Source organism: Babylonia areolata, chromosome 1, assembly GCF_041734735.1.
Source record: "Babylonia areolata isolate BAREFJ2019XMU chromosome 1, ASM4173473v1, whole genome shotgun sequence".
Classification (NCBI taxonomy): domain Eukaryota; kingdom Metazoa; phylum Mollusca; class Gastropoda; order Neogastropoda; family Buccinidae; genus Babylonia; species Babylonia areolata.
In genome coordinates this window covers 38,945,940-38,964,325 of record NC_134876.1, presented here as the reverse complement: position 1 = coordinate 38,964,325, position 18,386 = coordinate 38,945,940, and the positions used below count along the sequence as shown (strand labels likewise).

General features: G+C 45.1%; 1 protein-coding gene across 2 annotated transcripts in view; it reads left to right on the top strand.

Moving 5' to 3' along the window:
- Positions 1–18,386, top strand: part of LOC143282756 (uncharacterized) — a 199,325-nt gene that overhangs the window by 171,932 nt on the left and 9,007 nt on the right. For both annotated transcript variants that reach the window (XM_076588518.1, XM_076588509.1), the window contains 8 exons: positions 3,522–3,677; positions 4,372–4,536; positions 5,458–5,622; positions 5,900–6,058; positions 6,345–6,506; positions 8,056–8,169; positions 16,201–16,311; positions 16,676–16,781. In XM_076588518.1, coding sequence (XP_076444633.1) covers positions 3,522–3,677; positions 4,372–4,536; positions 5,458–5,622; positions 5,900–6,058; positions 6,345–6,506; positions 8,056–8,169; positions 16,201–16,311; positions 16,676–16,781 — 1,138 coding nt within the window. The remainder of the gene's footprint in view (positions 1–3,521; positions 3,678–4,371; positions 4,537–5,457; positions 5,623–5,899; positions 6,059–6,344; positions 6,507–8,055; positions 8,170–16,200; positions 16,312–16,675; positions 16,782–18,386) is intronic.

Here is an 18,386-nt window from a genome sequence, read left to right as displayed (position 1 = left end):
CATACCGCGGCTGGCGGGGACCCTACATCAGCGGTCGAAACAAAGAGAAAGAAAAGAAAAAAGCAAGGATCGTTCCTCTCACCATTGGTGCTTGGAACATAAGGACTCTCCTGGACAGAGATAACGCGGACAGACCCCAAAGGAGAACCGCACTAGTTGCATCCGAACTCGCCAGATACAATATCGACATCGCAGCCTTGAGTGAGACTCGGCTTGCAGGCGAAGGCGAGCTCTGTGAACGGGGATCTGGTTACACCTTCTTCTGGAGTGGACGAGGAAGCGAAGAGCGACGTGAGGCTGGTGTTGGTTTTGCAGTAAAAACAGCACTTGTCAGCAAGCTAGCTGGAATCCCAAAGGGAGTCAACGATAGGCTTATGACCATGAAACTCCCACTGGCATCTGGCCAGAAGCACCTCACCATTGTCAGTGCCTACGCCCCAACCATGACCAACCCGGATGAAGTGAAGGCGAAGTTCTACGAGGACCTTCACTCTGTCATTGCTGCCATCCCTAAAGCAGACAAGCTCATCATTCTTGGGGACTTCAATGCTAGAGTTGGCTCTGACTACATCTCCTGGGATGGAGTGATTGGAAAGCACGGTGTGGGCCACTGCAACCCAAATGGATTGCTTTTGCTTCAGACATGTGCAGAGCACGAACTGCTGATAACCAACACAGTTTTCTGCCTCCCTACCCGTAACAGGACGTCATGGATGCACCCTCGCTCAAAGCATTGGCATCTCATCGATTATGTCATCGTCAGGAAAAGGAATAGGCAAGATGTACGTGTAACAAAGACCATGTGCGGCGCCGAGTGTTGGACAGACCATCGCCTTGTAGTCTCGAAGCTGAATATTCGAATCCAGCCCAAGAGACGCCCCCAAGGCCAGAAGGCTCCAAAACGGCTCAACATCGCTAAGCTGAAAAACATCACCATCAAACAGTCCTTTGTGGAGCTGCTGGAAGATCGTCTGGAATCCGCCTCTCTGAACAACCAGAATGTGGAGTCTGACTGGAGGACCCTGCGTGAGCTGATCTATAGTACAGCTTCAGAGACCCTGGGACCCATGATCAGAAAGCACAAAGACTGGTTTGATGAAAACTGTGATGAAATCAAGCAGCTTCTGGATGAGAAACGCCGTCTGCATCAAGCCCACCTGAGCAACCCAAAGTCCACATCAAAAAAGGATGCGTACAATGCCATCCGCAGGACTGTTCAGCAAAAGTTACGCCAGATGCAGGATAAGTGGCTGAGTGACAAAGCTGATGAGATCCAGGGATATGCTGACAGGCACGATATGAAGAGGTTCTATGATGCCTTAAAAGAAGTCTACGGCCCCACATCCTCAGGATCATCCCCCCTCCTCAGTGCAGATGGGAATACCTTGATCACCGAGAAGGAGAACATTCTCGAACGATGGGCTGAGCACTTCAACAGTGTCTTAAATCGCCCTTCCTCCATAAATGATGAAGCCATAGACCGTCTCCCACAAGTCCCCACCAACGAAGCACTGGACGATCCGCCAACACTTCTTGAGACCCAGAAAGCAATCCGTCTGCTATCCAGTGGCAAAGCACCTGGCTCAGACTCCATACCAGCAGAGGTCTACAAGGATGGAGGCACTGTGCTGACTGAGAAGCTTCATCAGCTGTACTCACTCATGTGGAAAGAAGAGACGATCCCCCAGGATTTCAAAGATGCATCTATCATTCACTTGTACAAGCGAAAGGGGAACCGGCAAGCCTGTGATAACCATCGGGGCATTTCCTTGCTCTCCATCGCAGGCAAGATACTTGCCAGGATCCTACTAAACCGCCTCACAGCACACCTTGACCAAGGTCATTTGCCTGAGAGCCAATGTGGATTCCGGAAAGAGCGCGGAACCACGGACATGGTGTTTGCTGCAAGGCAGCTGCAAGAGAAATGTCAGGAGCAAAATGCTGATCTGTTCTCCACCTATGTCGACCTCACTAAGGCCTTTGACACCGTGAGTAGAGAGGGACTGTGGAAGATCATGGCCAAGTACGGATGCCCTCGGAAATTTATTTCCTTGGTCAGCCAATTCCATGAAGGCATGCAGGCTCGAGTCCAGGACAATGGCGAAACATCTGCTCCTTTTGCTGTCACAAATGGTGTCAAGCAAGGCTGCGTCCTGGCTCCAACGCTGTTCAGCCTCATGTTCTCTGCAATGCTTACTGATGCCTTCAGAGATGGCGATGTTGGAATCGGCCTAAAGTACCGAACAGATGGCAAGCTGTTTAACCTCAGAAGGCTTCAAGCAAAAACGAAGGTCATGACAGACATCATCAGAGACTTTTTGTTTGCTGATGACTGTGCCCTCAACGCTGGATCTGAAGCTGACATGCAACTCAGCGTCGACAAGTTTGCCACTGCCAGCAGGAACTTCGGCCTTACCATCAGCACGAGGAAAACTGAAGTTCTCCATCAGCCAGCCCCAGGGAAACCCTACGTTGAGCCCAACATCACAGTCAACGGTCAGAGACTCAGTGCGGTGGAGCGGTTCACATACCTTGGCAGCACACTGTCACGAAATGCGACCATCGACGATGAAGTGAATGTAAGGATTGCAAGAGCAAGTGCAACTTTTGGTAGACTCAGTGCAAATGTCTGGAACAGAAGAGGCATTAGTCTTGAGACCAAGCTAAAGGTCTACAGAGCAGTAGTTCTCCCCACACTACTGTACGGCTGCGAAACTTGGACAGTGTACCAACGACATGCCAAGAAGCTGAACCACTTCCACACAACATGCCTCAGGAAGCTACTGAACATCAAGTGGCAAGACAGGACCCCAGACACAGAGGTGCTCGCAAAAGCCACCCTTCCCAGCATCTTCACCATCCTGATGCAGTCCCAGCTTCGCTGGGCTGGACACGTGGCGCGCATGCCAGACCATCGGCTGCCCAAAAGGCTCTTCTATGGCGAGCTGCAACAAGGGAAGAGATCACACGGAGGTCAGAAGAAGCGCTTCAGAGATACTCTGAAAGTCTCTCTGAAAGCGTTTGATATCAACCCTGACTCCTGGGAGGAATCTGCAGTGGACCGTAACAAATGGCGCGCTGCTGTGCACAAAGGCGCCAAGTTGTGCGAGGCCAACAGGACTGCTGCAGCTGTTCAGAAGAGGCAGGCCAGAAAGTCACGGGCAAACAAGCTCCCTGACAATGATATGCCTGTCTTTGTCTGCCCCAACTGTCAGCGAACATTTCGTGCGCAGATTGGACTATTCAGCCATCTGCGCACTCACAGATAGACTCATGAGCATCCTTCCCCCCACCCCACCACCACCCTCCCCCCATCCCCCATCTGGATGACAACGATGGTCATCATCGATCTCGATGGACACACCACCATATATATATATATGTGTGTATGTGTGTGTGTGTGTGTGTGTGTGTGTAATCTTGGTATATATATGCTGCTTAAATAGGTATTCATTCATGATTATACTGCTTAACAAAACTTTTTTCCCATCATTATTGAAAATTTTACCTGTGTGTTGTAGGCAACTGTACAGAGGGCTACTATATTGAAGGTGATAGTTGCCAGCCCTGTGACTTTGGCCAGTTCCAGCCTCTTCGGTGGCAGTCATCCTGTCTTCCCTGTGGCTCCGACAAAAATACTTCCAGACTGGGTGCTGTCACTGAGAAGGAATGCATTTGTGAGTAAATCTCATAGAACAGAATCATATTTTTAGAAGTGTATCAGTGCAGACATTCAACAAGCAACATGTGCATACAGCTGTACAGTGGAGGAAAAGCACAAGGGTTAATATGATTGGTATGACAGTTCTGCAGTAACAGTATTTTCTGACAGCATGTTGACAGGCTGCAGCTGGTGAAAAGTATTATCTGGGAATGTATTGGACATTATGTTTTGGGCACGGAGGAGTGAGTGAACTCAAGAAAGCGGACACAAATGGTTAATGTACACATTTTTCAGTGCAAAGGATTTAAGGTATGTTCAGAAAAAATGATATTTTCATAAAACAAAACATGAACAAAAGTCAAATAAATCATTTTGAAATCAGTTATCATTAGGAAAGGAATTTCTGTCAATTCAGTAGGCATTGCATGTAAATCATGAAGGTGTTGCCTCTTCATTGATTTTTTTCCCCAGTTCATTTATTTGGTTTTGAATAGACTCTAAGTAATGTTCAGTTTCTTTGTGTTTGTTATTTTCCTGTTTGTTCTTACATGTTTTCAGTTGGAGATGGTCTTATGTGATTTTGTAAGGTTGTTGGTTCTCCACCGTCTCTCTCTTTGTGAGTTTATGAGTGCATGTCTTGTTTGTGTTCCTGTTTGTGCACTACATGTGCACAGCACTTGCTATCATCAGTGTTCTTGTGCATGCAGTGAGCTGCCCAGTGGGTAAGGAGAATATTGGAGGCACCGAGGACTGCATAGAATGCCGCCAAGGTTACTACAAGGATGAGGAGGGACAAACACTGTGCACACAGTGCCCGTCTGGCAATGTGACTCGCTTCAATGGGTCCACCAGCCAGTCTGACTGCAGTCTTCGTGAGTACTTTCCTGGACTTACCATTTTCTACGAGGCTGAAATATCAGGTCTTCATTTCTTCCTGTAATACTTTTTATATTCATGTTCAATAGTTGCACTCTGTTCATTGATAAAGAGAAATGTCTGCTAAACATTACAAAGTCATAAAATGGAGCAGAATTTGTAATTCTACTTGGGGTGGGGTGGGGTGTGGGAAAGGGTGTGGAGGATAAGTGGGTGTGAAATCCTATTGAAATACAGCTGCAGAAACTAAAGGTTTTCCTCATGAATAAGAATGATCTTGTTTCAATACAGAAGCAGGGGGGTAGGGGTGCTCCAACATGAACCACAGAACAAGGGTGGCTGACACAAAGGTGCTGACTTGAGGAGACTGGGATGTATGATGGGAAACTAATTCAAATTTATGCTCATAACATTGTATGGATTCATGAATTTGAAGATCCCCCTGTGTAGAACATACAGCTATGTTGATTGTCTGGAAATGCCTAATCTTGGCAAAATCTGTTTCCATAATTCTCACCAGCTGGGGAACACACTCTGCAGCGGACAAGTCTTTCCTTTTCTTGTTTTTGGCAGCATCAGAACTTGGTTGCACAGATAATCTCAGCAATGCTAAGTTTACTTAGCATTAAGAAATTTCCGAAGTTTGTGGAATTAGTGTTCACTTAAAAAATATCATTATGCCAAGCAATTAAGACTGCTAAGATAAGCATGGAATGCTGCTAAAATAGCTTATACAACCCAGCCCAGGAAACATATTCTTTTAAATTTCTGATTTTGGTTGATCGTTTTACCCCATGGACTACATCATAAGTACTAAATGTGAACATTTGCATAATGACATTTTCTAATCACAGTTTTCTAACTTAATTGTGTGACTAGCATGGTTTCAGTTTAATTAATTCACTATTTTATATCAGGAGCATGCAAACCTGGCAGCTACGCAGACAGTAGCCGTGGTGGAGAGTGCACAGAATGTGGTTATGGGGAGTTCCAGCCACAGAAATGGCAAGAACAGTGCAAACAGTGCCAGTCTGGCCTGACAACCTATCAGCTTGGAGCAGACCATGAAACTCTGTGTCTGAGTGAGTCAGTTGTTATTCATTCTACAGTTGAATATGTATGTTGTGTGTGTGTGTGTGTGTGTGTGTGTGTGTGTGTGTGTGTGTGTGTGTGTGTGTGTCTTTTTTCTTTGTTTCATTCTTTCTTTTTTTCCCCTCTAAATGTAATGGTACAATTGCGACAAAAAAACCCCCACCTGTGTGTGTGTGTGTGTGTGTGTGTGTGTGTGTGTGTGTGTGTGTGTGTGTGTGCGTGTGTGTGTATGTATGTGTGTGTGTGTGTGTGTGTGTGTTTCTTCAGAGGATTGCCCCAGTGGTCAGCAACTGGTGAATGCTGTTTGTGAAGAGTGTATGAAGGGATACTACAGGAACAAGTCAGAGAATCAAGAATGCAAGCAGTGCCCCCCAGATCTGACAACTCAGACCATGGGTGCTGTCTCTGAACAAGAGTGCTCCATACGTGAGTCTTGCTATGACTATCAGTAGTCTTGTCCAGAATACAAGTAGGATGCTTCATCCAACTATAAACAACTAATACATGTAGGCATAGGCATGCACACACACTCATGCACAGGCGCACATGCACACAAACATTCACACACAGAATTGAACAAATAAACAGGCAGGTTATCAATTAAATGAAGAAACTGAGATTCAAGATAATGAATATGCCCATTTCTGCCCACACATAGTCAGCTACTGATATGTGCTGTTTTACTTTTTTTCCCCATTTCTTCCTTGTTCAGCCACCTGTAACCCGGGCCAGTACTTCGACAGCCAGAGTAAGAGATGCGAAGACTGTCAGCAGAACACTTTTCAGAACAGGTCGGGCCAGTCAATGTGTGTGCCGTGCCCTCCTGGCTTTGTGACACAGCAGTCCAGGTCCACATCCCTCTCTCAATGCTTGGGTTTGTTCTCTTTTTGGATATCCTCTGTGCTCTGTATCTCCCTTTGTACCTTCACTAAGTTTATGCCTCTCCGAGAAGTTTAAACAAAAAGTTGATGGATAACATTCTGAAACAAGACCCACTTGTGATACACACTTTAAAAAAAGTTAAATGAAAAATATGAAATAAGATTTATTTATTATTTTTAAATTGTTAAAATGATATTATAAAGCTTCGGGTTAAAAAAGAAAATAAAAAAAATTAAAAAAGCAGGTTTGAACCATACATGTTTGGGTGAGAGGAAACTGTCTTAAACGCACCGCTAACTTTTGTCTCCAAATGACATTAGAAAATAATGTTAAATCATGCTGTTGTTTTTTTAGCATGATAGATTGGTTATGGTATGTGAGGTTATAACACTGTTTAAATCATGTTATTTTGGTACATCTTGGGCATTTAATAAATTCTTTAAAGTCTGCTATAAAGGAGACTTTGCCATTACTGGTTCTGTGTCTGCTTGAACTTTTGTGTGTCATGATATTCTTCTCTTCTTTTGGAATATCTGGTACAGCCCTCACTTGTTTTAATTCTTATCTTTCTAATTGCACTCAAAGAATGTTCTTCTCAAATTCTCATTCTGAATCCAGACCTCTTCCTGTTCAATTTCGTGTTCCCACGATTTTTGTAAAGATGTGATGTGTATTGTGGGGAATCTGTTGCTGTTTGAAATGTCACTTGGTGTCATTCAGTTCCTCAATGTAAGTACAAAATGTCACCATGTTACAGAATGTCTCCCTCAGTGACATTTTTTACTGGCAGGTTACATTTTCATGTCCACTGAAGAACAAATTGTTGCTGTTCGTAATGTAAGGTGTTGGGTTCAGTTTGAGTGGTCACTTGTATAATGTGCTGCAACTATACAAGGTGGAGTAGGGAAAATAAGTATACATAAATGTGACCACCAATTTGGATTCAGCACCTATAAAACTGTCAAAATCAAGTGAATTTTTATAGCAAGGTCAGCACAGGTTCATACTGACATGCATCTCAAGTCACTTGTCCCAGCATCATTTGACATTGGTGATCTCCCAGCTTCACCGTATACACCTTTTAAAGAAAGCAGTAAACCCAATCCCAAACCTTACTTTCACATAGTGACGAATTATTTCACTCTGGACATAGATACCTGACCTGCCTGTGTAAAATTTCACCCAGGTACCAGGATGGCGTTCTGAACTGGGGTGACTTTCTGGACAGAGGCTTTGGAACAGAATGCATGGAGATACTGAGACAGTGTTGATATGTGATTTTCCTTGAACATAATGCACCAGACATGAAGATAAGAAATCTGAAGAATTGATTAAAAAAAAAAACCCAAAATAAAAACAAAACAAAACAAACAAACAAAACAAACAAACAAAAACAAAAAACAACAACAGTGTTCTAAATGATGATTTCATGAAATGGTGATGTTGCCATCCAGTGTGATGTGGCAGTTGGTTTTAATATTTTTTGGTTTATATTTTTGTTGATGTTAACATTCACTACTGTCACTTTTTGTTGTGTTCAGACAAATGTGATGTCAGCAATCCCTGTGGCATCAATGCCACCTGCAACAGAGCCAGTGGTACCATCACTTGTGTCTGTAAGGATGGCTACCTTGGGAATGGTACCACCTGTACACGTAAGTATTTCCCAGAGTGTTTCTGTACTTTGTACTTGCTGTCTTTTCTATCTTCCATCTTGCTTGTTGTCTCTGTCAAGAGATTCATAGGGGATATAGCCAATAAATGCAATAGAACTTGTATTATGCATCCAGTCTTTATATTTAGAACAGAATTGTACCATTGTGTCAGCATGATTCCCACTGAAAGTTAAGAGTAGGTGTTAAAAGACTTGAACACAGCATGCAATAACTGATAGTTAAAGCATTTAAGAAGACTTAATGATCAAGTAAAAACCATATAGAAAGTCACTATCAAAGTCAATGGTTACAGCATGACATAACAGGGTATGTCAGTTCAAATGATTCATTAAGTCACAAAAATGCGATTGTCAGAAAAATGCAATTGTGATTTGTCAAAGGTTGCATGATATTACTTTTTGCTTACCTTATATGCACTTTCATTCAATAAACACAACTGGAAATTAGTGTCTGCTTGACTTTTAAAAAGTTAATTAAAAGAACATATAGTTACATCGGCACCATGGTAAAACTGCTTTTATTCTCCCAAGATCAGATGAAGATGAAAAAGGAAAGATGTTACCTAAAGGCCTGAAATTTTAGGTCAGCAGTGTACATCTGCACATGAAGAAAAAGGATGTAAATTGATTGAATATGGTGTCAGCTGAGTGAGTTCAGCAAACAAGGAGTATCTGTCAACCTTGGCTTTGAAAACAAATGTGATTCAGCAGACAATGAGTGTCTGTTAAACAAGGTTTATAAGAAATATAAAAAAGAAAGATTTTTGGTTCTTGATGCCCGTTTCATGGGTATTTCCCCGATGGTGTGGAAGGCAGTGTTTAAGATATGAAAAAAGTGTTTTCAGTACCATTAGTGTCCCAAACACACTGACTGAAGAACTAAAGAAAAATTAATCACACAGGCTTGATTTCAAGGGAAAGTCACCTTTCCAGCATTGCTTTTTACTCCTTTCTTTTTCCTTTTCACACAATAAATGGCACAGACCTGTATTAAATTCTGAGAACTGAGAGGAAAAGGAGAAATGAGAATGTTACTCATGAAAAAAATAATGTCCCCCCTCCCCATACACCCCCCCCCCCCCACCCCCCCCCCCCAAAAAAAAAAAAAAAAAAAAATCAAATATGGAGATCTAAGCCCATTTATATCAGTATTTAGCTTCACATTTTATTTTATTAAAAAAGTCTACACACTCTTGAGAGGTGAGATTTGTCCAGTTTTTAAGTTTGGTGATGCATGTTTGGATGTTGTTGATTCTTTTAAATATCTTGGCACCAAATTTAGTAGAAACGGAACTTTTTACAAAGTTAAAAAAATTATTTATGAACAGGGCCAAAAAGCTATGTTTTTGTTACTTCAGTCAGCCAGAAATCAAGATTTATCTTTACATATCATTCTGGACATGTACCAGTCTATGATTGTTCCTATTTTGTTGTATGGTGTAAAAATATGGGGTTATGAAAATGTAGATATACTTGACAAATTAGATTTGAAATTTTTGAAACGCTTGTTCAAACTGAACAGAAATACTATGACCCAAATTGTTTATGGAGAAACTGGTATTTATCCAATTAATGTGTTAGTGAAAATGAGATTAGTTCGATTTTGGACCAGCTTAGTGACATCAAACACAGAAAAATATTCTGGGAAAATATATTTGATATCACTTGACTTATATCGAAATGGTATTTATTCTTCAAAATGGATGAGTTGTATCAGACAAATTTTAATAGAAGCAGGGTATGACTGTGTTTGGGATGCTCAGTTCTTCTTGGAGAGGGAAACTTTCTGCAAGAATGTCAACATTGCTTGATAAATACGTTATCAGCTTCTTCAGATTTCGAAATAGTAATCATAAGCTGGAAATAGAAACAGGGAGACTCAAAGGGATACCACGAGAGTTACGGCTTTGTAAGGTTTGTAACATGTCTGTGATTGGTGATGAGTTTCATTTTATAATGGAATGTCCCAGTTATGATCAGCTACAAAAGAGATATGTTCCTAAAAAATATTTGTTGGGAGTCTGATTTTTGGCAAGAAATTCAGGGAGGAATCTAAGTGAGATAGATCCGTCCGGCTCAAAGGCTATATCCTGTGTGACGCCACTGAGGGCATGGACCTCACTACAACACCTGCCTGAGGCGAGTGAGATGAGAAAGAGTGTCTTCATTGAGAGTAGCTTGAAGGGAGCTATAGCAAGGGGTTCGAAGGGTGCCTTGCGGAGGTATTGTAGGACCAGAAAAAGATCTCAAGAAGGGGTCCGGGGGGATGTACGTGTGTGGCTGAGGGAAGCCCCTCGGACTAATGCCCTAAGCAGGGGTCATCTGAGAAAGAGGGTCCGCCTAGTTGCCGAAGAGTAGAGCTGATTGCAGCACGATGGACGCGTACTGCAGAAGCGGAGAGGCCTTTGGAGGAGGAGAGGAAGGCAAGAAAGTTGGCGAGATCCATATTGGATGGGTGTGTGGGATTGACTGAGTGGGTTGAGCACCAGGAGAGCCAGCGATTCCAGTGTGCAGAGTAAACACCTTGAGTGCCTTTGCGATGTGACCTGCACACAAGGTCAGCTGTGTCATCGGAGGCGCCTAGTGCTGACAGAGATTCCAGCACAGTAGCCAGGCGTGAAGGTTGAGAATCTCTGGGTTTCCTTGGGGAATGCCCGAGCGGGGCTGGACTAGGGAGTGTCTGCCGATGTGAAGGCGGAGTGGGGGAACGTGAGTGAGGTGGAGAAGGTCGGGGAACCACGGCTGTGCTGGCCAGTGGGGTGCGATGAGAATCAGGGCGGCACTCTCCAGCCTTGCCTTTCTGAGGACTTTTCTCATGATTGGAAGTGGGGGGAAGGCATACCCCGAAAGGTTGGACCAGCTGATTGACAGGGCGTCCACGGCCCAGGCCTGCGGGTCTGGGACTGGGGAGACGTATGTTGGAATGCGGAAGTTGAATCTTGTGGCGAAGAGATCCACATGTGGTTTGTGCCAATGGTCCCAGATCGGCTGAAGTGTTGAGTGTGACAGGGTCCACTCCATTTGTAGCACTGTGTGGGATCTGCTGAGGTAATATGCTAGAATGTTGAGCTTGCCTGGGACATGTCGTGCTGTCAGGTGGATGTTGTGCTCTTGACACCAGAGGAGGACTGTCTCTGCATGCAGGGACAGCTGGTGTGAGTGAGCTCCCCCCTGTTTGTTCAGATAACATGCTACCGTCGTGTTGTCTGTGCATAGCAAGATCAACCTGCGCGAAACATGGGGGAGGAAGTGCTGGATGGCAAGGAAAACCACCTCCAGTTCCAGTTTGTTGATGTGCCATGACTGCTGATGTGGGGACCAAGTCCCCGACGCTGTGTGGTTCTCCATGTGAGCACCCCAGCCCATGTTGGAGGCATCTGTGTACAGTTCTGCATCCGGAGTTGGGTTTGAGATGGGAACCCCGGCGTTGAGCCATTGCATGTCCATCCAGCGCTGGGTCGACTGTGAGAACCATGTGCCTAGAGGAATACGGGTGTCCCATGTCTGAGAAGACTGGGACCACCTGTTCTGGAAGTGACGCTGAAATGGACGTTTGTGTAGTCTGCCCAAGGGAACTAGTGCAGCAAGGGACTCCATGAAGCCTAGCAGAGAGGCAAGTTCCCTGGCAGACGACGAGGTTGCCTGTGATAGCTGAGAGAGGAGACTGTAGCCTGTGGAGGCGAGGCATGGCCGGACGTATGGTCATTGAATCGATCGCCATACCCAGGAATTTGAACTGTTGAGAGGGCTCCAGCTCCGATTTTTCTGTGTTCATCAGAAAGCCCAGTGCTTGGCACTGGTTCCTGACGAGGTTGAGGTGATGCTGGCAGAGGGCCTTGCTCTCTGCAAGGATCAACCAGTCGTCTAGGTAGACCCTCAGGCGTATGCCCTTGCTCCTGAGGGCTAAACATAGTTCCCTGACCACCCTGGTGAAGACCCATGGGGCTGGAGCAAGGCCGAATGGAAGGGCTCTGAACTGGAAGGACTTGCCTTCCCATGAGAAGCGGAGCCACTTGCTGTCCCTGGGGTGAACGAGGATATGGAAGTAAGCGTCTGTGAGGTCTATGGAGACTGCCCAGTCGCCTTGTCTGATGGAGTCCCTGATTGATGCAGGTGATTCCATGCGGAATGATTTGTGCTGGAGATAGCTGTTCAGAGGAGAAAGGTCTAGGACTGGCCGCCATCCGCCGGATGTTTTGGGAACGACGAAAATGCGGCCGAAGAAGCCCGGAGAGAGAGGAGGAGCTTCTTCTATGGCCTCTTTGTGGAGAAGAGAGTATTTCGTCCCGCAGGGCTGAGCAGGCTGCATCGCCCAGTGGGGGGGGGGGGGGGGGGGGGGGGGAGGAGGAGAGAGAGTGAGAGGTGCCTTGGGGGAGAGCCAAGGCAGGCGGAACCCCGACCCTATCACCCGGAGGACCCACTCGCATGCTGGGAGAGACAGCCACGCTGGCATGTGCCTGGACAGGCTTCCTGCTGGCTGTTGGTGCACGAGTGGTGGGTGAAGGGCGGGGGCAAGTCATTGGTGGTGGGCCGGTGTGGAGTTGGCTGCTGGCCTGCGTGGAGGGCGGAGTGAGTGCGGCTGGTGCCTGTACGGCCTGGGCTGGCCCCTGGGTTGTGCCCTGGGTTGTGCTCTGGTGTTTGATGGTGTGGACTGGCGTGGGCGCGGTCCGAAGGAGGTAATGTTGCTACGCCTGAAGGTGTAGGGCTGATGCCGTTGAGCGTGCCGCGGGCGTGCCGGAGTGCGGAGAGGGCCTGCGCCAAGGGCAAGGTCCCTACCCAAGTCTGCATGGCGTTTTATGGCCGCAGTGGGGAAGCCCTGACCAAAAAGGGAACCGTCAGTGGGAGGAAGCGCTCTGAGGGAAGCATGTTCTGGCAGAGAACGCACGTATGGAGAGCGGTTGAGCACAGCGTCCCTCCTGGCCAAAATCACGTTCATATAGGCCTGCGCTTGGATATTGGCAGAGCGCATAAGGAGCTGGGCGATCTGCTGTACGAAGGGAGAGAAGACCGAGATGTCAAGGCCGGCTGGTGGATCAGCTGGTGTTTCCATCAGTGCTGTGGCGAGGCCCGCCAGGAAATTGTCTATGGCTGCAGTTGATTCAAGGGACAACCTGGCAGCTTCTTCCAGGTCCATCAGGAATCTGTCTGTCAATGTGACTGTGCGATTGCCCTGTGAGTTGTGTGGGAGGAGTAGTAGGTCCTCCTGAGAAAGAGGCAGGGGCCTTTGCGGGATAGGACCCGGAGCTAAAAGTGGGGGCTTTGAAGTGGGTCTGGGTTTTTAAGAATTTCCCTCGACCCATTGCTGCTGGGAAATTGGGGACAGAATCAGAGGGGACCTCGCTGATGGGTTGGCCCCTGATGCGTGCCAGCGTATTATGCAGGGTGTCAAGTACCATGGGCGACTGTGTAAGGGCATAGTGAGGGCCATGGGAGGATCTGTGGATGCCCATGATTTCCATAGCACCACAGGATTGAGGCGTGCCCGGTGCATGAATTGTCTCCACCCTGTCTGGAGTGTAGGAAGCTAGGTGTGCTAGTGCTTCCTGCAGGGAAACCAACTGGTTTTCTTCTGAAGGTGGTTCCTCTGTGTCTGTGTCACCATCAGAAAGTGTCTCTTCGGTGGCATAGGGTGATGGTTCAGGCTGTGTGCTGAGCACGTGGCCAGTGTGGCTGTCCTGGGTGCTCTGAGTGTGTCCTGCTGAAGTGGAGGGGAGCTGCTGGTAGGTGGCAGGGGGTGGTGGAAGTGGATGTGCTGCATTAGAAGAAGGAGCAGTAGCAGGAGAAGGTGTGGCACCAGGAAGGACAGTGGAGCATAATTGCTGCAGCAAGCTGATAATGAGCTGCTGATTGTTTGGTAGAGCAGCTTGCTGAGAGACCGTTGTGGCTGGAAAACAGCAGCAGCCGGAGGAATGGCAGATGTGGACATCACTGCATGGCTTGGTGGAACCGTGCACGCGCCTGCACTGGAGGCAAGGGGCAGTGCCGGTGCAAGGGAAGTAACTGCGGCGGTCACCGATAAGGGAACCGAAGCAGGAGTTGCCTCCCTTGGATTGGAAAATCGTGACAAGGGGAGGGGTGCACGCGTATGGGCAAGCGTGTCCCCTAGTGGTCAACCTTCCTCCCTGCACATGGGGAGGGCATCCCTACACGCCTCGGTCACCAAAGGATCCGAGACGGTCGAGGCATGCCGTGTGGGGGGCTCGTGACGATGTCACGGCCGCCACCACGGACGCATCGCACATAGGGCCCAGACTAGCGTGCGGATCCAGAGCAAGTGTATTGTGTTGTTTCCCCAAAGGGTTTGTGCTGTAATCCCTTGTTGAGACTGTGGGCATGGGGAAAGGGATAGAGGAGGTCGACTCGGGTACTGCCGACTGGCAGAGCCGAGAAATCGCGGATCGCAACGAGTCCGATCGCGGATCAAAAAAGGAATTATGAATGGCACCACTGACCTGTGGATTGGCAAACAAACCTGTAAAAGTCACTGGAGGAGGTATAGTGGGTAGTGGGGGTCTGGAGTCGACCGGAGGTAGTGGAGGAAGTGGAGGTGGCGTGGGGTTGGCGTTGCTGAGAGAGACAGAGGTAGAGGGCCCAGACTGATCGCGAATCGATTGCGATCGTGCCTTAATTTTAGCCCGATCTCCCAATCGAGCTACATAATTGTGCGATCTGTTTGAAGACATAATTGGACACAAAACAGAAATGCCAAAGAATCGATAGACAGATAGAAAATGTGAAAAACTTAGCCGTATGAAGTGCACAGGAACAGGTGTCGAGATGGCTGCCGTCAAAAGAGGGCGCTAGCCAGGGGGACAAAGGGGATGTTACCTACTTCCGGAAGGTTATCGGCCGTAGTTCTCTCATTTTCTCCGCATAGGCGGATAGTAGTTTGCACAGGACAGGAATGTCAGACCCCTGCCGGAGTCTGCACTAGTTGGGTCACGGTAAGTATGTTATTTAAACGTAATTTTAGATAGAAAATTTCCTTTGTCTCCAAAATCGGTTTTTAATTTTTGTAATATGCTCAAAGGAGGCAAAAAAGTCATTTTAGCTGTAAGTAAGATGATTAGATTTGCAAATGTTGCCTAGCTATACTTTTGGAGTTAAAAGACATTTGTGGTTTCTCAACTTTTATATGACATTGTTGTGTATTTGGAAATGTTTGTTCTGGGCACGAAAATATTTTGCAGTAATCCTCCATACTCCAGTAGGAGTGAAAGAATAATTAAAACTTGAAACTTGAAACTTGAGAGGTTGCTTACAGACTTTTGCAAACTTGTCTTGTGTTTGGTATGAGCTTTTCTTTCCACCTGGCAGACAGGACACACTGTGCCACGAGTGTGTGTGCAGATCTAGATAAGAAATCAAGATGACTAACTTTTTGCCCTCCAAAACATGAGCCCCAAACAGCGTGACCTTAAGGGTGCAAGTCAGTAAGATGTTAATCTCACCTTCTGTCCAGCCTTGTGCCCACAGTGTGTTTGCCCACATTCACAAAGTCACCAGCTGCCAAAAAAACTGATGGAACATTAATAATTCCTGTTTTTCACAAGCAGACTATTAACATTTTGTTTACATTTGCCGATTTTTTCTTCAAGATTTAGAAAGCTTTTTATTTTCATTTTTAGTTTTGTGCATTGGATTCAAGTAGGTAATCTGACTGAATCCCTTGCTAAATGACTGAATGCCTTCCTGAATGGTTTTGTGTATATGGATCATATCAGTTACAATTGTCTGTATGCTTGGATAATGTGTCTGGATCTCTTTTTTTTTTAAATGCTGAGCTGATACTGTTCCTTTTTACAAAAAATATCTTTCTCAGATTGATTTTTTCTCAAATAATAAAAATGAATATCAACCAGTATTCTTTTTTGTAGTTTGCACACAAAGTAATACATTATTTTTTTTACTATAATTGTCACTCATACTCTTAACAATACATATGTTTCAGATGCTGAATGGTAAGATTCAGTGAATATTCACTTATGTTGGCCATGAAATGTGATTTCAGACAAGTGTGATGCGGACTATTGCCAGAACTCCGTTGGCTGTGAGAGGGCGCCTGTCAGATGTATTTGTAAGAGTAACTATCACGGAGAAAAATGCCAGACACGAATGACAGGTATATAAATATCTGTGTATTTGTGAATTGCCTATCACAAAGTTAACTCATGTGTCTCGTTATCTCACCACTTTATCTGATAGCTTGTTTGTTGTTGTTTTGTCGGTCACTGCTCTCAGCTTACTGTTTCCAGTGTGAGCTGGTCAAGTGTTCAAGCCAGCGTTTGTAAATAGGGAGAGTGGTAACTGTTTCACAGCAGTAAGTCTCCTTTTAAAACAGACACTTTACTCATCTTCTCTCTTCTGCACAGTGGACAAAGTGGAGACAGATAATGCCTGTTTAAAAATGAATTGATAGTTTTGGTGAAAAGATAGCACCAACATACAAGCTCACTAACATGAAAAAAAATCACCTTTCCACACAGCTGCAGGTATGTCAGAGAAGGACATCATCATCACTGCTACCATCACCACGTTAGCCTTCCTTCTCTTGCTCATCGCACTCATCGTATGTTGTTGCCTCAATTACAGGTGAGTGATTCAGCAGATTTTTTTTTTTTTACCTTTTTGTTTTCCTCAAAATGTCAAAGTCAAATAAAAAGAAGAAAAAGAATATCTCTTCAAGTGAAAGATCAAAACGAGGCAAAATTGTGTATGGCAAGTTGTAACATTGAAACCACTGTGGCATATCTTAAACAAGCCTGTCCCTATTACTGTGTTGATCATGTGCTGTTGCCTCAATTACAAGTAAGTCAAAAGATTCTTCTTATCTCGTTTTTCTCAAGATCTCAAAGTCAAATAAAAATCAAACTAAGTTTCCAAGAAAGCATAAAGCAAATAAAAGAATTTTCTTACAACCAAGGCAGTCTTGGAAAGGATTCCATTGCATCCCTTCAGCCTGTCAGGTTCTTCCATTTCTTCAGGGAGACATCTTAGAGCTAGGTGTGCAGCCCCATTTTATTCTTCCCTTCCCTTCCAGAATTTTGAAATACAACATGCCATGGTACGGAACAGATGTTCTGACTGTTAATTCAATAGTATATCTTATTACATAATTACAAATTAAATTATAAGGATTGAGGATGGGCGCAATAGCCAAGTGGTTAAAGGATTGGACTTGCAGTCTGAAGGTCCCGGGTTTGAATCTTGGTAATGGTGTCTGGTGGGTAAAAGGTGAAGATTTTTCCTATCTCCCAAGTCAACATATGAGCAGACCTGCTTGTGCCTGAACCCCCTTCTTGTATATAAGATAAGATAAGATAAGATAAGATAATAACTTTATTATCTCCAACTGGAGAAATTTGGTCAGGTGCATTATCACAACATAGACAAGTAAACAACATGGGGACCATAACTGTAAAAGCCAACAACAGCCCCTACAAATATTACGAAGATACGAATGTAAAAAATATCACATACATCGTTTCATACATACATCCACATACTGCAGGTAATAACTAGTATTCTTAATGTAAAAACAGAAAGAATTAAGAAACATTATTTGAATATAATTATAAACATAGCCTACTATACTGCACATTGATTATAATAGACAGATAAGAATAAAGATGAATTGCGGAAAACCACAACCAGATAATCCGCACACACCTGCACCGCACCCCCCGCACCGCACCCCCACCCACCCCACACACGCGGATAACTTGATTAAACAAGAGTAATAAACATATGTTCTGAAATAAAAGCATTTCACATATTCGCTTTTAAAAACATTGCAGTTAATTATTACATCGTAATTATTAAACAGAAATATATTTAGAATATGGACGTTAGCATTAGACATATTCATTGTACATTCATCCTGCATATTGCACATTATTCTTCCTACATATTGCACATTCATTATAACCAATTGTCATGTTTTAAGCTCAGTAAACACACACACACACACACACACACACACACACACACCCCACAACTAGAACAAGGTACAGCCTATCATGCACGGACTTTCATGTCTCACATGAGAGTGTGTGTGTGCGCGCGCGCACACACACACACAGTTCTCAAGAATTTAAAAGGTGTATTGAACGTGGAATAAGTCTCCAGAGCTCTGGATTTCAACTTAAAAGTTCTGTAGCGTCGTCCTGATGGCAACAGCTCATAATACTTTGCTAA